This window comes from Equus caballus, chromosome 1 (assembly GCF_041296265.1).
Source record: "Equus caballus isolate H_3958 breed thoroughbred chromosome 1, TB-T2T, whole genome shotgun sequence".
NCBI lineage: Eukaryota > Metazoa > Chordata > Mammalia > Perissodactyla > Equidae > Equus > Equus caballus.
Window position 1 is genome coordinate 132,125,816 of NC_091684.1, and position 21,735 is coordinate 132,147,550.

The 21,735-nt window shown below is 40.6% G+C and overlaps 2 protein-coding genes across 10 annotated transcripts in view; one reads left to right on the forward strand and one right to left on the reverse strand.

Moving 5' to 3' along the window:
• Nucleotides 1-21,735, forward strand: part of EDC3 (enhancer of mRNA decapping 3) — a 59,828-nt gene that overhangs the window by 25,438 nt on the left and 12,655 nt on the right. For all 8 annotated transcript variants that reach the window (XR_011425320.1, XR_288965.4, XR_011425309.1 and 5 more), the window contains one exon: nt 12,681-13,016. Coding sequence is in view for 4 of the 8 variants with exons in the window: in XM_005602923.3 (XP_005602980.1) it covers nt 12,681-13,016 (336 nt within the window). In the remaining 4 variants the exon portion in view is untranslated. The remainder of the gene's footprint in view (nt 1-12,680; nt 13,017-21,735) is intronic.
• CLK3 (CDC like kinase 3) overlaps nt 20,483-21,735 on the reverse strand; it is a 45,456-nt gene continuing 44,203 nt past the window's right edge. Inside the window, exon 14 of one of the 2 annotated variants that reach the window (XM_070233491.1) lies at nt 20,483-21,303. The gene's annotated coding sequence lies outside the window, so the exon portion shown is untranslated. The remainder of the gene's footprint in view (nt 21,304-21,735) is intronic. The other variant, XM_070233566.1, reaches the window with a different exon arrangement.

Consider the following 21,735-nt stretch of genomic DNA (forward strand, 5'->3'; position numbering starts at 1 on the left):
ATTTTCTATATTTCAGCCATGTCTCCAAGGAGCCCTGTTTCCTTTTATTGGAGAATTAGATATTACAAACCACAATCTGGGCACTAGATGTGCTCATTGCTACTGGGTGTCACCCTTTCAGCCAACAGAGCAAGGGAATATATATGTGTACACTTAACCAGTATATATACACATCTATAATTATTTATATATGTAACCTGTACCCTCGTTGTAACATTCTGCATTGTTTTGTCACATGCTGCATTCCATTCTGGGATCCTCCAGCCTCCTCAATGAATTTTTTAAGATTTGCATACATTAAAGCTCACTCTGTGCTCTAAAATTCTGTAGATTTTAACAAATACATTGTGTCTTGTATCCATCACTATAATATTATACAGAATCCATTGTGTTTCACCTATTCAGTCCTTCCTCTTTTCCCTCCATGACATCTCCTCCTCACCCCAGTGATTACTACTGATCTTTTTACCATCTCTTTAGTTTTCCCTTTTCTGGAAGTTAAATCACACAGTATGAAGCCTTTTCAGACTAGCTCCTTTCACTTAATATGCATTTAAGATTCATCCATGTCTTTTTGTGGCTTAATAGCTCATTTCCTTTTATTGCTGAATAATATTACATTGTACGGATTTATCAAAGTTTGTTTATCCATTTACCTATTGAAGGACATCTTGATTGCTTCCAGCTTTTGGTGATTATGAATAAAGCTCCTACAAACATTTGTGTGCAGGTTTTATGTGGGCATAAGTTTTCAGATAAGTTGCATAAATAACTAGGAATGTGATTGCTGGATGTTATGGTAAGACTGTGTTTCTTTTTTTTTTTCCATTACTAACAATTATAGCAACTCTCTTGAAGGAGTGCAGTTAACGTCAAAACAAATAATTTATTTGATCTTTAACAGGTCACTCTGATATATTAAAAAGTAGGGGTCACTTTTAAAAGTATACCCTGGTTGATGCTGCTTCTGCTTTTGCTGTTTAGTCCATTCCCTTTTCGTAGATTGTCAACTGTGTGTAAATAAAGAGGTCATAGGCAATAAAATGTTATTCTCTTTGAGAGAACTTCTTTTGAATCCAGGTTAGTGTGGAAAATGTCTGTGGCCTGGGAATTTGATGTCGAGCTGTGGCTCAGAAGTGGTTTGTGGTAGAAGGTATATTTACAGTGAGCCCTGTAAGGTGAGTAGATAGGTCTGCCAGAGTTTTACTTAGCGTTTATGTAGCATTTTAAGGATTCCAAGGAACTAGATGGCTTTCTTCCTGCTACAGTTGTAATGTAGATTATCAATGTTTTTCTCAATGCTGGATGAAGAAATGGAGATTAAATATTTTTCTTATTAGAAATCTATAAATAGAATTTTCTCTGGTATATTTACATGGATTTTGAGGCTAGTAGCTTGATAAAGCTATAGGAACATAATCTCTCTTCAATTCTGATTTTTAAGTGTTCTTTCAAGGTTAGTTATGAGCTGTTGAGGGAATTGTTGGGTCGTTACCTAGTCCAACATTGCTGAGAAATTTTAGCACAAGCAGATTTTAATCTCTTACTTTAGATTGACGACATGATTATAAAGAATATTTTATATGACCTTGATCATTGAACTGACCAACTGGGAATGTTTGTCAAATGGATGAATAGAACATCAGTCTCAGGAGCAGAGGGAAACCACTTGACGCCAGTTAAGGATACAGGTCTGTGGGGGAAAAAAAAAAAAAAGGGATACAGGTCTATGTATGGTCTATTCATTTTAACAGTGATCCCACCATCTGAGGTCAGAAAGTTATTTTTTACAAAGTTTTCATGGTCTTACTAAGGTCTTAATGTAACTTCTTAACTTCCTTGAATGTGCTTTATATAGCCAACAGACTTGCAAACCCTGGTGCTACTGCTGGAGCCCAAGAAGTTGACTGATTATCAGGGCCTAGAATTTGGAAGTTGAAAAGAAGTCCCCAGATATTCTCCGGCACCTCCTCACAAAGCCTATTGAGTCTGGCACTGAAATATTTGCAATTTGACCTTCAGGTGCCCTTTAGCGTGCTAAGTGCAGGACAAAGTTCCGTTTTACAATATGTGTGTGTGACAGAAACCAATAAATAAGTGGTACTGAGAGTTACACAACAATGTGTTTGTTATAAGTTATCCTGGCCAAAGGGCCTCTGTGCCAAAGGCTGGCAGCAAAGTGGCACAGGAAGAGGGCCATCCTCCAGTCTTAACGCATACTTGGCCTTTGTAATTGGAAGGAAAATAAATCTGGGAAACACTGTTTATCTTTTCCAAGGGAAATGTTTTTCTCTCCCAGTGGTCAAAGGCCAGTTTAATACAGAGCCAGGCCATTTGAGCTGAGTAAGCCAAGTGTTGAGACAGCTTATTCACCCAGGATTTCTCAATATTGTATTAAAGTATGAGGAAAGGGAAGAATAAGAGACAACTAAGCATGTTAGCTTGCCTTTCATTTATTTTATATTCTCCTATCTTTTCCTTGCTGACCTCTCAGAAATCTTTTTCATTCTCTACTTTCCTGGAACGTAGCTAGTCAGTGTATATTTGTCACATGAATGAGCGGGAGATCTGTATTCAGAGGGAGCATGAGGAAGTGCCTGGTACCCTCTAAAGACACAGCTCTGAATTTGGTTGTGAGTTATGTTTGTAGAGTCCTATGGCCACGCCAGCACTGGTTTCATATTTTGCTGCTTTTACCCTCTCTTCTCTCACATTGATCAATTGCTTGTCTTCATCTCTTGCTGTGATAGGTCCAGGATAGTTCATTGTCAGTTAATACTGGACATGACTGAACTCCTTTCCTCTGAAGCCCTTGCCTTATATTTTCTCTTGTATTATTGTTGACAACTTCATCTTCCTGTCCTTTTCAGTCACACAACACATTTGGCATAGTTTTCGATGACTCCCTTTTTTTTCATAGTTAATTTTGAGTTGCCTTTTCTTTATAACCTCTTAAAACTCTTAACTTTTACTATTTGTTTTTTTGTTTGTTTGGTTTTTGTGAGGAAGATTGGCTCTGAGCTAACATCTGTTGCCAATCTTCCTCTTTTTTTTTTCCTCCCCAAATCCCCGGAACATAGTTGTATATTCTAGTTGTAAGTCCTTGTAGTTCTTCTATGTGGGATGCCACCACAGCGTGGCTTGATGAGTGGTATGTAGGTCCGTGCCCAGGATCTGAACTGGCGAACTCTGGGCTGTTGAAGCGGAGCACGTGAACTTAACTACCACACTGCCAGGCTGGCCCCTGGTTGGTTTTTTGATATGACTGTTTTTATTTCTTAATTCAGCACTGATTTTTTGTGCTTATGGTGGATCAGGCGTAGTGTTGGGTGACAGGTCTGAGTGACATGGTTCTGCCCTCTCTTGGCTTACAAGGTCCTTGGAGAGTTAGTGTAAGAACACAGATAACTACAGAACAAAGTAAGTAGTACAGGGTAGGTGCTGGATGAATTGTACCCACACTACTGCAAGTGATCAGAAGGAAGTGATTTTTAGCTGGAGTGATCAAAGGCAGCATGTTTGGGCTGAGTCTGTAACAATAAAAATGAGAAATAGCTTAAAAATTTGTAATAGACATGTTATATATCAATATGGTATAATCTATTTTGACCAAAAGGAAATACATCAAAATGTTAAGTGAGGGGCGGGCCCAGTAGCACAGCGGTTAAGTGTGCATGTTCTGCTTTGGCGGCCCGGGCGTCGCCAGTTCACATCTTGGGTGCAGACATGGCACTGCTTAGCACGCCATGCTAGGTGTCCCACATATAAAGCAGAGGAGGATGGGCACGGATGTTAGCTCAGGATCAGTCTTCCTCAGCAAAAAGAGGAGAATTGGCGGCAGATGTTAGCTCAGGGCTAACCTTCAAAAAAAAAAAACCCTGCTCCAAGATCTCCTTCTCCCCAGCCCCTGCCCCTTCATGTCTTCTTGGCCAATGTTGCTTCACATGCCCATGTTTAAATCAGTTATTAGCACCCCTTGATCAATTTAGAAATTAATCAGCTCCCTCACCTGAGAGGGGGGTAGCTATCTGAATAAAAATGGGTTTTATTCTGAGGGTCGAGGGGTCTGGATGTTGGACAGGCAATAACAGAGTCTGTTAACAGGGAAAAAAAACATTCACTCTAAAATTGCTTACCTGTGGCAAGGGCCTATTGCAAGTGCCATGTTGGAAAATGCAGTCAATTTGACTATTGAGTCTGCAGGAGTGATTTGGAATAATAGTAAAGGGATAAGTATAACATTAGGTGAGGACTGGGGTTATACTGGTATTATTCACTGTTGACTCTGCACCTAGCACAAATCCTAGTAGATAGCAGATGCTTAATGAAAGTTTTTTGAATAAATGAATATAGAGAAATGCTGATCAGCATTCTCTCGTGAGTGAAATGGTATTTTAGATTCAGTCAGCAGTCTTGTGATTATAAATGCAGTTGGCTGAAATGAAGAGACTTAGGTAGACAATCCCATTCCTTTCTTCCAAATACATTATGATCAGCTTCGAAAGAATTATGCTTTGGCCTAAACAGTGCCTTAAAATAAGCCTGAAGAGGAGAACTACAGGCCAATATCACTGATGAACATAGATGCAAAAATCCTCAACAAAATTTTGGCAAACCAAATACAGCAATACATCAAAAAGATTATACACCATGATCAAGTGGGATTTATACCAGGGACACAGGGATGGTTCAACATCTGCAAGTCAATCAACGTGATTCACTACATTAACAAAATGAGAAACAAAAACCACATGATCATCTCAATAGATGCAGAGAAAGCATTCAACAAGATCCAACATTCATTTATGATAAAAACCCTCAATAAAATAGGTATAGAAGGAAAGTACCTCAACATAATAAAGGCCATTTATGACAAACCCACAGCCAACATCATACTCAACGGACAAAAACTGAAACCCATCCCTCTGAGAACAGGAACAAGGCAAGGGTGCCCACTTTCACCACTCTTATTCAACATAGTACTGGAGGTGTTGGCCAGAGCAATTCGGCAGGAAAAAGAAATAAAAGGAATCCAAATAGGCAATGAAGAAGTAAAATTGTCACTGTTTGCAGATGACATGATCTTATATATAGAAAACCCCAAAGAATCCATAGGAAAACTATAAGAAACAATCAACAGCTACAGCAAAGTTGCAGGGTATAAAATCAGCATACATAAATCCGTAGCATTTCTACATGCTATTCACGATCACAACAAAAAGAATAAAATACCTTGGGATAAATTTAACCAAGGAAGTGAAAGATCCATACAACGAAAACTACAAGACTTTCTTGAAAGACATCGATGATGACATAAAGAGATGGAAAGACATTCCATGCACATGGATTGGAAGAATAAACATAGTTAAAATGTCCATACTACCTAAAGCAATCTACAGATTCAACGCTATCCCAATCAGAATCCCAGTGACATTCTTTACAGAAATTGACCAAAGAATCCTAAAATTCATATGGGGCAAGAAAAGACCCCAAATTGCTAAAGCAGTCCTGAGAAAGAACAACAAAGCTGGAGGCATCACAATCCCTGACTTAAAACATACTACAAAGCTACAGTAATCCAAACAGCATGGTACTGGTACAAAAACAGGTGCACAGATCAATGGAACAGAATTGAAAGCCCAGAAATAAAACCACACATCTATGGACAGCTAATCTTCAACAAAGGAGCTGAGGGCCTACAGTGGAGAAAAGAAAGTCTCTTCAACAAATGGTGTTGGGAAAACTGGAAAGCCACATCTAAAAGAATGAAAATCGACCGTTCTTTTTCACCATTCACAAAAATAAACTCAAAATGGATCAAAGACCTAAAGATTAGGCCTGAAACAATAAGTCTTCTAGAAGAGAATATAGGCAGTACACTCTTTGACATCAGCTTCAAAAGAATCTTTTCAGACACCATAACCCCTCAGACGAGGGAAACAATAGAAAGAATAAACAAATGGGACTTCATCAGACTAAAGAGCTTCTTCAAGGCAGGGGAAAACAGGATTGAAACAAAAAAAAAAACCCCACTAATTGGGAAAAAATATTTACAAGTTATTTATCCGACAAAGGGTTAATCTCCATAATATATAAAGAACTCACACAGCTCAACAACAAAACATCAAACAACCCAATCACAAAATGGGCAGGGGACATGAACAGACATTTCTCCAAAGAAGATATACGGATGGCCAATAGACACATGAAAAGATGCTCATCATCACTAATCATCAGGGAAATGCAAATCAAAACTACACTAAGATACATCTTACACCCATTAGAATGACAAAAATATCTAAAACTAATAGTAACAAATGTTGGAGAGGTTGTGGAGGAAAAGGAACCCTCATACACTGCTGGTGGGAATGCAAACTGGTGCAGCCACTATGGAAAACAGTATGGAGAGTCCTCAAAAATTTAAAAATAGAACTACCATACGATCCAGCCATTCCACTGCTGGGTATCTATCCAAAGAGCTTGAAGTCAGCAATTCCAAAAGTCCTATGTACCCCAATGTTCCTTGCAGCATTATTTACAATAGCCAAGACATGGAAGCAACCTAAGTGCCCATCAACAGATGATTGGATAAAGAAGATGTGGTATATATATATACAATGGAATACTACTCAGCTGCAAAACAGAACAAAATCATTCCATTTGCAATAATATGGATGGACCTTGAGGGAATTATGCTAAATGAAATAAGCCAGCTAGAGAAGGATAATCTTTGTATGACTCCACTCATATGAGGAATTTAAAAATGTGGACTAAGAGAACAGGTTGGTGGCTACCAGGGGAAAGGTGGGGTGGGGGGTGGGCACAAAGGGTGAAGTGGTGCGCCTACAACATGAATGACAAACATTAATGTACAACTGAAATTTCACAAGATTGTAACCTATCATTAACTCAATTAAAAAAAAAAACTACACTAAGATATCACCTTACACCTGTTAGAATGGCAAAAATATCCAAAACCAAGAGTGACAAATGTTGGAGAGGCTGTGGAGAAAAAGGAACCCTCGTACACTGTTGGTGGGAATGCAAACTGGTGCAGCCACTATGGAAAACAGTATGGAGATTTCTCAAAAAGTTAAAAATAGAAATACCTTATGACCCAGCCATCCCACTGCTGGGTATCTATCCTAAGAACCTGAAATCAGCAATTCCAAAAGTCCCGTGCACCCCTATGTTCATCGCAGCATTATACACAATAGCCAAGTCATGGAACCAACCTAAGTGCCCAGCAACTGATGATTGGATAAAGAAGATATATATATATATACACAATAGAATTCTACTCAGCCATAAAAACGGACAAAGTCATCCCATTCACAACAACATGGATAGACCTTGAGGGTATTATGTTGAGTGAAATAAGCCAGACAGAGAAAGACGAACTCTGTATGACTCCACTCATAGGTGGTAGTTAACATAGAGACAAAGAGAACTGATCGGTGGTTACCAGGGGAAAGGGGGGTGGGGGGAGGGCACTAGGGGTGAAGTGGTGTACCTACAACATGACTAATAATGATGTACAACTGTAATTTTACAAGGTTGTTAACTATCATAATCTTAAAAAAAAAAAGCCTGAAGTAGGTGAGTCATAATATTGATATTATTTCATTAGGTTTCTTGTACTTCCTCCTAAACATTTCTGTGACATTGATAAGAACTCTTGATTGGCTTACCTATTTATTGACTTCTACCATACCTACATATTATATATGTTAGCTATGAGACGTGAGTACAAATTAAAAATAATTAGATAAACATGAAGTAAATTATTTTACAGTAATATTTTACTGGTTCAAAATATGGTTCAATGGTTCAAAATAATTTTTGCTTATTAAAAATTAATATCTGGTTAGAACAGAGTGATTGTGGATCATTGACTTTTTGGGGGTCTGGGGGAAAGTGGTGGATATATGTATTACCTTGATTGTGGTGATGGTATCATAGGTGTATGCATATTTCCAAACTCATCAAATTGTATGCATTAAATATATGCAGGTTTCTGTGTACCAGTTATACCTCAGTAAAGCTGTAAAACAAACAAAAATAGTGATGCACCTCATGAGCAGATGATGCCCAGGCGCATCTTTTCTTGGCTCCCGGGGGTGAATCCAAAGCAATAATAGAACTTGGCTGACTTTGTTTCTTTAGTATTTTCTCCTTCTGCTAATTTTGTGGTTTTACTTTGTTTTTGGTTGGTTTACAGCTAAGCTGTCCCTATTGGGAGCAGCAGTGATTGAAAGTGTTTGGCTTTATGGTTTGAACACTTGGTGATCTCTGTGAAGGGATTAATGTTGCTAGATATCTAATCTCTGTTGGGTGGGAGACAACAGAGAATCGGGTTGATTAGCCTGTTTTTAGTCTTTTCTGTTCATCTACTTTGAGCTTCAAATCGTTTAAGATTTTCATGCCCACTGGGAGAAGATCAGCTCTTTGATATCTAGACTGCTGAGTGTTTATATTTCTGTGTTTACTCTTGACCCATGTCTGTGATTTTAGAAATGAATCTATAATCTCTCTTTCTCTGTATGTGTATGTGTCAGTAATTCAGAAAGGTCTTTACCTTTACAAATTAAAAAGGATTAGATAAACTGAAATGAACTGTTTTTACAGTAATATTTAATGATGGTTCAAAACATTTTTTACTTATTAAATACTAATATTTGGCTCAAACAGAGTGATTAACTTTGAGTCATTAACTTTTAAAATCGTGGTATATCACTAAGGAAAATAGTAATCGCACTACTTATTTCAGAAAACATTTAGTGTAGAGAATTGGTTAAGTAGGTGTTGGAAGACTAAAAAGGCTAAAAGAGATGTTGAGGGAAAAGAAACAAAGGGAAGAGGTTGGGGTTATTAGAACCTTGAAGTTCAGAGAAGAGGCTTCACAGAGTTGATGCCAGTACTTCTGAGGGGGTGCAATGAGGCTGGTTCTGTCTGTGCATGCCAGAAGGAAAAGCTGGAGACTGGAACCAACTGCCAGGGCAGTGCTGGTGCCAATAGCAAGCAGACAAAAAGGAGAAAGCCCTTCTCCTTCCTCCTAGTCTCTTCAAGTATCTGCTACCACTGGTGGAACCTATCAGGAAGCTAGGTAAAGAAGGAAAAATGTAGTTTGTAGGGTTCCAGCCCTGCATCACAAGAGTGACCGTGGAGTTGAAAGACCGTAGTTTAATAAGTGACACACTTAATACTTTGAATGAGACAGAGATTCAAAGAACTGATCCCAGGTTCAGTTAATTTTTTAATTTTTCTTTGTCGTAATAGAAAGAATACCTCTGAGAGGCATGATGTATAGCAGAGTGAGCAGACTTTCTGTAAAGGGTCAAGTGTTAAATATTTCAGGCTTTGCAGGCCATAAGGTCTCTGTCTCAAATACTTAACTTCGCCTTTGTAACACAAAAGCAGCCTTAGCCAATATGTAAACAAATGAGTGTGACTGTGTTTCAATAAAACTTTACAGAAACAGGCAGTGTGTTAGGTGTGGCCCCAGGGCTATAGTTTGCAGACTTCTGATGTGGAGTATACACTTAGGGTGAAGTTAATCAGTGATGGTCCATATGGATTCATGTTTGGAATAACCTTGATCCTTTTTAATTTGGGAGGCCACCTTCTTAGAACTGAGTAGATGGATTTAAAAACCTCATTCTAGCTGAAGAAGGCCTATCAGAAGAACAGGGTAAGTGTTAACTCTGCACTCTCGCTCACTTAGGATTGCGTTATCAGTACTATCTTTAATACATAGTTTCTATGTAGGAATCTTCTTAAGCTACTTACTCATTTTTGTATGCTTTAGTTAAAAATTTGTATAGTTGCACAACAATGTGAATGTACTTACTACCACTGAACTATACACTTAAAAATGGTTAAAATGGTAAATTTTATGTTATGTATATTTAACGACAATAAAAAAAATTGATGTAAGTCTACTTGCATGGATATACTTCTTGTTATGGAACGTCACTCTTTCTTCAGATGTCTCAAATACTGGCAGTAATTGACTGGCATGAAACCTTATAAGAGTGCCAATTTCCATCTATACATTAAATTCATAAAGCTAGGGCCAGCCCCGTGGCCTAGTGGTTAAGTTTGTGCGCTCCGCTTTGGCGGCCCAGGGTTTCGCCGGACGTGGCACTGCTCATCAAGCCATGCTGAGGCGGCATCCCACATGCCACAACTAGAAGGACCCACAACTAAAAATACACAACTATGTACCCGGGGGCTTTGGGAGAAAAAAGAAAAATAAAATCTTAAAAAAAAATCATAAAGCTTAATTTCTTACTGTTTTTAGTTAAAAGGAAAAGTAAATAGAATATTCAGTATCTTCTTTCTGCATCCAAGTGGGTCATCCTGTACATTCCTGGGTATGCACATACCCACTGGAGAGACACTGCTAGGCTAGAGACCTGTTTGGTAATAGGATAGTTTGAATTAATATTGAGAGAGTACGTTGGTAATCTTGCAAACTAGACTTTTTCTCTAGTTCTTCCCCTACCAATATGTATTGCTAATGGTGTTATCCTGACCTTGTATTTTCATGCCTGCTCTCCCATTCCTAATCCAGCTCTGCTTTCTCATCCATGTTTCAGTGGCCCTTTATATAAACTTCTATTATAACTCTCATTACATTATGTTTTAGTTATTTACTTATATATCTCTCCTCCTCCTTTTTTGAGTAGCATGTCTGGGTTATATACTATATTCCAAGCACCTAGCTGTGGCACACAGCATGCTCTTGCTTAATGTTTTTATCAAATTATTGGAGCTAGAACTTAACCCATACTTTGACGAGCTTCTCAGTGGTTTATAATCTGAACTATTTATGGTGGCTCAGCCAACTCTTCCTCCTCTTCATAATTTTGGTCAGCCTTAGTTTTTTTTCAGAGGCATAAATCTCATGGTTACTGCTAGCACAGCCCTTTTCCATACCAATATTTGGCATTAGGAAGACTTAGACATGAGTTGCATTTGCATAGTACACATCTTTCAGAATAATTATTATAACTAATCTTGCTGATATTGATTAATTTGTTAAACCAATATTTATTGACTGCTTGCTATGTGCTAGAAACCCTGCTGGGGATACCACAGTGAGCATTTTACATACAAGGAAATTGAGAAGTTGGGTGGCAGGTGTAAGATTATATAGCATGTTGTGTAACACTTAAAAATGGTTAAAATGGTCAGGAGGCCACCTTCTTAGATCTTTTAGATCATGTTAATGACGGAACTGCAACTGGACCCTGGGTCTCCTGACTCATGGTGCATTGGGTAGAAGGGAGTTGCTGTGAGAAGAGTTAGAGCAGTATAGTTGGGATGAAATGTGTGAAGGGGTTTGCTTGTGATCATTCTAACCTCTACTTGAATATTTTCTGTAAAATTGAGGAGCTCAGTCTCTCAAAAGGAAGCACATTATGTTTAGTTAGACTGTGTTTGAGGTTCATTTGGCATACCAGTCATTTGGTCCACCCTTTGGGGTAGCCAGGTGGGGATCAGAGTATAAACTCAATTCAGGATTCTCTGGGAATGAATGGTTTGGAGAATTCTGTGGGGTCTTCCGGCTTGGCTGCTACAGGAGGAGTTGACTGATATGTGGTGGCCAAATAGAGACTCAGAGACAGAGGATACCTGGCTGCTCTGGTGTTGATGTGCGTCTTGGTGTGACCTCTACAGGATCAGGTCAATATAGTCTTTGTCCTTATTTAATGGTTTAGAAATTACTTACCCAGAAGTAATAAAATTCTGAGAAAAGAGATCACATTAACCAAAAGATCTAAAAACAAGTTTATAAGTCAAAATACCAACTTCTAGTGGTAAATGTATATCTGGCTCAAGATCTGAAATCTGTCTAAATCAGGGATTCCCTCTTGCTGGGGTCTAGAGAACAAATTAAAAATCAGAAGGTTGCTTACTTTGTAAGCATAGAATTAAGAACCAGTTGAATGGTATCTTCCTGTGAACTTCAGATTATGAGTGCTTGGCCACTTTTTACTCTGGAAGTAATTCTCTCTTAAACAACTGCCACACATTCAGAATCAAACCACCCTGACCTGTGGGAGGAGATTGCTGTATTCCTGCCCTTCTGCTGCTTTTTTGATATTCAGTTGTCAAAAAAGCCTCATTACCAACTTCCTTATGAAGGGCAGAACTGGTTGCGATTTCCAGTACTGCTTGTTTCATATTCACTATTACTTGGGTAATATACAACGTCAGTTATTCCTTGAGATTTCTGGTAGTTTGTCCTAATATGATGATATGTGGTAGTGGGCCAGCCCTGTGGCCGAGTGGTTAAGTTCGCGCGCTCTGCTGCGGCGGCCCAGGATTTTGCCGGTTCGGATCCTGGGTGCGGACATGGCACTGCTCATCAAGCCATGCTGAGGCGGCATCCCATATGCCACAACTAGAAGGACCCACTTCTAAAGAAAAAAATTCTAAACTAAAAGAAATGTATAACTATGTACCGGGGGGCTTTGGGGAGAAAAAGGAAAAATAAAATCTTAAAAAAAAAAGTGTTAGTAAACCTAATATGATTTAAGAATAGCTTATCTTTACCATCTTCACTTTGATTCTTGTAACATACTCCATAAAGGACTAATGTATTGTGTTTTCCATTTCCATTGAGCACTTTCTGTGGGCACTCTAACTTTAGTCCCTCTTTTTTTCTCCAGGGTCATCTAGTAGCAGGCACCCAAATCAGGCAACTCCAAAGAAAAGTGGTTTAAAGAATGGCCAAATGAAGAGTAAAGATGACGAGTGCTTCGGGGATGATATTGAGGAGATCCCAGACACAGATTTTGATTTTGAAGGGAACTTGGCACTTTTTGACAAGGCAGCTGTGTTTGAGGAGATTGATACCTATGAGAGGAGAAGTGGTACCCGTTCCCGGGGCATCCCGAATGAAAAGCCTGCTCGTTACCGCCATGATGAGAACATCCTAGAGTCAGAGCCCATCGTCTACCGACGGATCACAGTGCCCCACAATGTGAGCAAGGAATTCTGCACAGGTGAGTTGCACCAGGTCCCACATTCCACTGGCCCTTCTTCCTTTTCTACTATGCTTGTAACAGAATGACCCAGATTCTGAGTCAGAGTCTTGCACTAGGAATTGAGTAAAGTGGCTTCGTGGTTATTATTATCTCTTGGGGATTGTGACCAGTACAGCATCCTGCCTGCCACTGTGGAGGGGCTAATTTTTCTACACGTCCATTTATATCCTGCAGCTGGCAGGATCTGGTCTACTGCTTATGAGTAACAACTAAAGACAGAATATTTTCTGTAAAATTGAGGAGCTCAGTCTCTCAAAAGGAAGTACATTATGTTTAGTTAGACTATGTTTGAGGTTCATTTGGCATACCAGTCATTTGGTCCACCCTTTGAGGGTAGCCAGATGAGGATGTCTAGATTCACATGATCAGATCTGTTTTCACTTTAGCTTCCCTGTTACTGCCTGTACATTTTACCAGAAGTTCAGCTCTGTTTTACTGATTGTTTGCTGGGGTAAAACACAGTTGGAGATGAATGGTTGAATCCATTGGTTGAAAATAGGGTTTCAGTAAATTACATTTGTTTACTCCACTGTCCTCATCTCCTGCTAGCCCTGGTCATTGAGAGTTGGCTAGTCATAATTCTCGTAGCAAGGTAGTAGTGCCTGTTTAGTTATATAGGTCACTGTATATAGTAGTCTAGTCTATTACCTCAGTAATTTTTAGGTTTCTTTTTTTTAGCATTAGAATCTTTCCTCAAACATATGGCATTTGAAGCAGATAAAAGCAGCTGTGGGAGAGGTGGTCTGCCTCATCCCTGTCCCTATCCTTTCCACCAAAACCACATTATTAACTGTGCTTCTTGGAATACAGTTTGAATACGATTGTTGTTGAATGATTTTAAGAGCTAAAGGGGGAATCATCATTTTAGTAATATAATATTCATTTTGGTTTGAAGTTTTGAATATAGGGAATATAAATCCTGAATGCTAGTAGCATTTGTAGGGAGAATTTTGGAGACAGCTTAATTACATTTAGAGGAAAATCAGAGACAATGGCATGGCTTTTTTGCAGACAACAGTATGGCTGTATTGTGTTTGGTTTTGCTGAGTACAGAAGCTTGAATGTGCTTTATATGTTAAAAACAAAAAAAGCAGACTGTCAGGCTAAGAAAGACTACTAAATTGTTTCTATCTTTCATTGGCAGACTGGCAGGCATGCCTCTATACTAAGGTAGTTTCCTTGAGTGGCACTGACAGTGTGACTTGCTGAACTCTTGATTTTTACCACCTGTGTAAAGTCAAACAGCCCAGCTCACAATCACGCTTAAGTTTCCAGGGTTTAAGCTTTTCAAAGACTGCTATCATCAAGCAGGTCTGGTAGTATACTCAGATCCTGCCATCCATCCACCTCTGGCTGCTCCCCTTTTTACTGCCCTCAGTTGCAAAATAAGCTGCCTCTCCTGGTAGCTCTCTGAGCTGTGGTGGATGGGTCATGCAGTGGTGATTTCCCTGAAATTCCTGAGCTTGGGGAGATTATAGCCTGCCTTGGAGTAAAGTTCCCAAAATGGAGAGAATAACAGTGAAGATCAGGGAAGATTCTCAGATCTAAAAGAGGCCGAGAAAACATTTGCTAAAGTAGACACAAGGAGAGGTGGGAAATTTTTCCATCTACACACTTTACCTCCACACCTTGATCCTTGCAGCTTATTTAATTTAATGACAGAAGTAAAAAGTTGCCTCCTCTCTTGTGAAATTATTTTTCCAGAATTGCCGTTAACAAACATACTACAAACCACACGTGCTAGTCCTTATCCAGTAAGTCACTCTGGTGGCTTGTGATGTGTAGCGACTGGCTGCACTTTGCTGGTGATGATAGTGAGGGGACGAGAGGTCTCGCAGCCTCATATCATCTGGTTTTTCTCTGTGTTCTCAACAGTGAGAAGGAGTGGAAATAAAGTCCTTTTGCCAAGCAGGGTGTTTGCTGGAAATAGAGCTAGCAAGCAGTTGCCTTGCTGAGCAGCTTCTCCTACAGGTGATTTTTATCTCTGCCAGCTCCCAGGCACAAGCCTCAAAGCAGGTTTTTACTGAGTGGTATTCAGGTAGTGCAGAGCTGGAGACACTCTTCCAATTGGATCTACTATCCAAATGTTAGGATCAGAATAAGGCAAACCATCTGGAATATGTGGGGAAACAACTTAGAACCGTAAAATGTTAGTGTTAGGTTACTTGATCACCTAGTATAATTTGCTCCTTTATATAGATAAGGCCCTTGAGGCCCAGAGAGGTAGAGGCTCTTGCAAACCATTTCCATCACATTTCCTCTCTTCTTCTGAATGTGGATAAGTTAGAGAGGAAGAAGAGTACATATAAGAAGAGAAGGGCAGTTTAATGGCAAAATAGACTATAGTCTTTTCTTTTTAGTATTCCCTCAGAAATGAACCAACTTACATCAGCACTTGTGGAGAGCGGCCTGGACAGCTCCCCAGTGTAGCCTTGCAGCATTCGTGTCCTAGAACCCCCAATACCTTTTTTTTTTTCCAGGAAGATTAGCCCTGAGCTAACTACTACCAGTCCTCCTCTTTTTGCTGAGGAAGCCTGGCCCTGGGCTAACATCGTGTCCGTCTTCCTCTACTTTATATGTGGGACGCCTAGCACAGCATGGTGTGCCAAGCGGTGCCATGTCCGCACCTGGGATCCGATCCGGCGAACCCCAGGCTGCCGAGAAGTGGAACATGCGAACTTAACCGCTGTGCCACCAGGCCGGCCCCTCCGCCCCCAATACCTTATCTTCTGCTAATCCTCAGAGTCGCAAAGGAAGAACAACATGTTTACTCCCCGTTGGATGGTGGCTTGGGTTTTAGGATTCTAACAGCTTGCTACTAGTGTCCTACACATGGACTGCATGCTAAGTGCTGTCAACAGTTTCTAAACCATTATTCTCTAGTTGCTCATACTCCTCTTGGCAATGCTCTGCCAACTGTGGGTGTGGATGTGGGTGTTTTGGGGGGGGCAGTGTTATAAAAAGGCTGGTGATTGGAAAAACATGTTCAGGAAGCAATTAAATTTATCTCTTTGTTTAACCCAAATCTTTTCTCTCTGGAAAGCTCTTTTGGGTCTTTTGACAGTGCTGCTATCTCCAACATTCACAGATTGTGAGACATTCCTCCAGCTTGGACATACCTCGCTAAGTAATCGTGTCCAGTGATCAGCTACATGTGTGTTACATTTGGCTGTAAAATGCTAGATGTGTGTGAGCCCTCTGTGTTCAGTGGTGAGAGGTCCCCAAAGAGCAATGGTTAGGAGAGTGGTAAGGCTTCAGTGAAGAATCTTTGCTCGACACTCATAATGTTCTAAAAAGAGATGTTTAAGACATTTTGGGTCAGTCAGAACACTGTGCTTATTATGTGTAAGTCACCCTAAGATGGTCCTTACCTTCATGTTGTTAAAATGTACTTGGAGATGGAAAGATACTATATATGCCCAGAGTCCAGTGAGAGTGTGGACATTAAGAGCACTGGGTGTTGAGAGGCGGGGAGGGGTCCTAAAGGCTGGGCTGATCAGGGAAGTCTTCACAAAGGGAGCAGGACAGAAGCCTTGAAGCATGGGCAGGATTTTATCAGGCAGAGAGGAAGAGGAGGATGTTTGTGGGTAGGCTGGGCAGATGCTGGTGAATAGTGTGAGTAAAGGGCTGTGTGGGAAATTAGCCATTGTCTGGTTTGGCCAGGACAGAGTTTGTGTTGGGGGTAGGAGGAATTAAAAATAGCTTTGGGGGCTGGCCCCGTGGCCGAGTGGTTAAGTTCGCACACTCTGCCTTGGTGGCCCAGGGTTTCACTGGTTTGGATCCTTGGTGTGGACATGGCATCCCTCATCAGGCCATGCTGAGGCGGCATTCCACATAGCACAACCAGAAGGACCCACAACTACAATGTACAACAATGTGCGGGGGGGCTTTGGGGAGAAGAAGAAAAGAAAGAAAGAAGAAAAAAGAAGATTGGTAACAGATGTTAGCTCAGGTGCCAATCTTTCAAAAAAAAAAAAAACGCTTTGGACCAGAGCACAGAGAACCTTGTGTGCCAATGTTATCCTTGTCCTGTGGCCATGGGGAACAACTGAAGGATTCCGAAAATGACATGATCCAAAATCTCTTTTAAGAAAACTTTTAGTCTTTAGGAAGACTGGTCTCATGGGAGGATTCAGGATAGAATGAGAGGAGAGAGAGACCAGAGCAGAAGACCAGTTAAGTTAGGCTCATGTCATGACTAACGTACCAGGGATTTGGGCCTCTGAATGGAAAGGAAGACGAAGGTGTGAGAGAAATGACAAAAGGGAATTTGATAAGATTGGTGATTGAAAATAGGTGGGAAAGGGTTGAGTGAGTAAAAGGGTTCAGAGGCACTGGACCTGTGGGGCAGGAAAAATGGCAGGGAATTGAGTTATGTAGCCAAATGGAGGCTACGGAGCCTGTTTCCTTATCTGTAAAGTGGCGTAATACATGTCAATTAAAGGAGATCATGTGAAAAAGCAGCTGGCAAAATGCTTGGCATGTAATTGTTATTCAATCAGTATTTGACTCTAAATGTGAATTGGAAAGGCTGCCTCAGTAAGGTTATTTTAAAACATCAACCTTTACAGAATTTCTGTGTCAGGCACCATTCTAGATACTCTGGGTAAGTCATGGTCCGTCACCTCAGGGGCCTTAGAGTATAGGATAACCAGATGTATAAACAAACAAATAATAGATGTGTGTACAAGGTTTAGAGGTGGCAGAAAGGGGAGGATAGGGGCCTGATTCAAGAGAAGCAACATGATTATAGCCAACATCATAATATGAAATGTTCATTGGGTATTTACTATGTCTCAGGCACCATTCTAAGCACTTCATGTGCTTATCTCAGTAAATTTTCATGGCATCTCTATGAGGTTGAACTGTTAGCTCCATTTTGTTATTATCCCCGTTTGCTGGAGTTAAGTGTTCCAGTAAAACTTTCATCAAGAATAACTTTAAAGTGTCTCAAATTCTTCATTTCCTGGGTTCTAATAAATTCTTCTTAGGTATATTTATTCAAGAGCGCTTCCATTTGGGTAGAATTCTTATTTAACTTATGTCATTTGTTTTCCACTGTGGGGCCTTTTTCTGTCCTCAAGTATGTAGAAGCCCAGATGGGAGGCAGTGGGGTGCTGTTGGTGCAGGCACCAAGTCTCCGCAGTTGTCCCATCTGCTTTGTCTGAAAGACCTTCTTCTACCTCCACACTATGTGTCTGCTGAGATTTAGGGAGCAGCAAGTATGTGAGGGTGACCTGAAGTAGGGTTACTGTTCTTTACTGTCTTGCAAAAGGATCCAGTCAGAGTTTGCGTGAGGCACTCCGGTCTGAGCTCCCTTTGGGTCCAACACGACTTATCCATACTCATTTCTCTTGGTGAAAGCACTTCTAGCTCCTACTCTGAAGGGGAACAGCTGGTAAAGGCACAGTGGGTTTGTTCCTGTGGCTTGCCTCTTTACTCTTCCCACCTTTGCGAGCTAAGTCTTTTAGATTCAGTGGGGATGTATCTTGCTCTCATGACAAGCTTGGCTTTCACCATTCCATGCTGGCAGTTGTCTTCCACAGCTGGCATTCCATTTCTGCCTCTGAGCCCTGGTTGCCTTTCTCTGCTTCTTGTCACCAAGAGTCCTTCAAGAAGCATTCTAATGCTTTCAAGACCAGCAGTGTTTTTATCTCTGAAAGGACAGATAATCAGGAAACCTGCTTTGGTTTTGTTATGTGTTCAAAAGGAATCCAGGAAGAAATAAATCTTTGAGTTAGAAGTGGCCATTTAAGAATTTTACCCTGAGGGTAGTGAGGCCCCTTCAGCAGCTGTTGTGTTCCTGCTGAGGATCCTTCTCATTCAGAGAATCCACTGTTGGTTGCAGTGGAACTGGTCATGATCTCATTGCCTTCTCAAACCAGAGACCCAACCCACATGGGTTCCTGCCGTGGTCTCCTCTCGATCCCCACCCCTACTCCATTCCCTGTCCTGTTTTTACAGGTTAGACCAGGTGCTACAGGGATGCCATTCCCAGGAAGGCACCTCTTCTACATTGCTTATTTTAAGGGAGATATCAGGAGGTAAATTCTAGGAGGTCTTCTGGACCAGGATACCAACACTAATACACCTGTGCTCCTGCACCAAGTGTCACAACTTTCATTGAGCAGAGCTAATGAGCCTAGTTTCTAAAATTGTGTCTCTGTAGGCAGACTTGTTTGACAGCAACTTGGTTGATTTGGGGAACCTCAGGTTCTAGCCGATCCTCCAGTCCAGGAGTAGAGGGAAGTAGTCGGTCCCTTTAACATGGAGACCTGGCTAATCAGGTGGACAGTTGTCATAGGGCTGAAGGGCTTGGTTGTAGTCATTGGTGTTCTCATGAGGTTTTAGAGCCATACTCGTAAGACAGAAGTCTTGCCTAGACTCTTCCCCCAGTAGTGAACACTTGTGCTTCCTGCAGTCTGTCGCCTGGAAAAGGTCTCATGGCAACTTGTTGCCAGAGTTTTAATTTAAGAGTTTAAGTTCAGACTAAGGGCTGGAGGATCTGGAGCCTAGCACATTATGGCCTGGTACCTGGGTTTTTGATAAAGCTGCCAATTGGTCATTCTAGAAAATGAGTTGATCTCTTCAAATGTGACTCCTCTGCCAATATGTGTCCCCTTGCCATTTCAGAGCCACAAGTATTAGCCAGAGTGAGGAAATAGTTTGATTTCAATGCACCTACCATCCTCCTTAAATTCAACATATCAAAGCTAAGTCAGTAATTCACCCCCACTCATATCTTTTGACTCCTTGGCATGCCCATTCCTTTCAGTGGAATCACCATTCTTTAAGTGTCCAGCATGAAACTTTGGGGCCATCTTTGCCTCTTCCTTCTCATAGAAATTCACGACTAGAAAGGACCCTGGAGGCCATTTTTTCTAATTTAATAGCAGGTGATTCCTTCTGTAGTAGCCCTGTCAGGGAATTTTCCTTTATCCTCAGTATTCATTCTGGCTCTAGATTCTCTTCTTCCTTCAAAATCTCCTTTGAAATTATCATGACCATTTAGTTTTGTGTGCTGCCCCGTAGGCTCCCCACATCCCTTGAAATCAATTCTACAGGATTTTTCCACCCTCCTCTTCTATCCCTGTCTACTTCATCCTGCATAAAACAACTCAGCTTTTACAGCCATCTGAAATCTGGCCCTGCCCATGACTCTAAGCTAGCTTCACATCACCTCTGGAATTTTGTTCATGTTGTGCCCAGAATGACACACTTTAGGACTGTGGTGTATTCTCTAATATTTACACATGTATATTTTTTGTTTCCAGCTGGATTGTAAGATTGTGAGAACAGGGTCTGTTTTCATACTCTTTATTTTCTCTGTCTCTTGCCATCCCCACTCCACCACTGATTGCTGTATTATTACTCTATAAACATTTGTCAATCATATTTGGAGACTCTTAACTCTCTCTCTTTCCTTTCTCTCCACAACTTTTTTTTTTTTTTTTCTCCACAACTTTTTATATTGAAAAAAATTTCAAACTTTCAGAAAAGTTGCTGGAATAGTATAATGAATAGCCATACACCCTTCATTTAGATTCACTAACATTTTACCACATTTACTTAATAAATATATAAACATACGCACACAGATCTTGGAGCCATTTGAGATTTAGTTGCCCTCATTACATTCCACCCCTAAATACTTCTGTGAGTATTCAGTGGGATATTGCTCCATACAACCATGCTGCAAGATTGCCCTTAGGAAATTTAAAATTAACACAAAAGTATTATCTAATATATGCTCCATATGCAAAACTTTCCAGTTGTCCCAGTCATGTCCTTTATAAAGTCATATTTTTAATCAGCCATTGCATATTACATTTAGTTGTCATATCTCTTTTGTTTCTTTTCCTTTAACTGGGACAGTTCTCACAACTTCTGTTGTCTTCTGTGATACAGATTTGTGAGGAATCTAGGCCAGTTGATTTGCAGAATACCCCTTAGTTTTGACTTTACTGATTGTTTCCTTTTGATATGATTCATGTTAAACATTTTTTCCAGGATTTTGGTGGGGCTCTTTCTCTCTCAGGGCATGTGATGTCAGTTTGTCCCATCACTGGGGCTAAGTTTGATCACTTGGTAAGGTGGTGTCCACCAGATTTCTTCTTTGTAAGGATACTTTCCCCTTTGTAATTAATAAGTAATCTTGAGAAGTCCTTTACGTCTTGAGTCCAAAGCTTGTTCCACTGGAGCTTTAACCTGAAGGAATGAGGTCCAGTGTGGACAGGGTGTTGGTCTAGTTGTCGTAAAAGCGGGAAGGAAAAGGTGGGGAAAGAGTCAGAAACATCTCACCCATACTTGCCTTTGTTTACAGCTGACCCTTTCTGGGAAAAGGCTTGTACATGGTGCTGGTGGAGTGGTGCGATAGAAGGTGTGAGAACTTGCATATGTGTCTAAGGGAGGGAAAGGCCTGAAATAGTCTATACTGGAACGAGCAGTGGAAGTGATGAAGCCATGAAGAAGGGGCAGACTGCAGCAGGCATGGGCAGTGTTTGGGCCACTGGGTTCCGTAGCCTTAGCCTCATGCTGTGGAATGAGTTGTGCAGCGAGGAGGACTTTTCTCCCCTGGCCTGTACTGAGTGTGCTGAAGTCATTTTCCTTGATACCCTAAGGTTAAGCCTAAGAAAGGCTCTTCTTGTTCCGAACTCAGTATAACTTTATTTCCCTT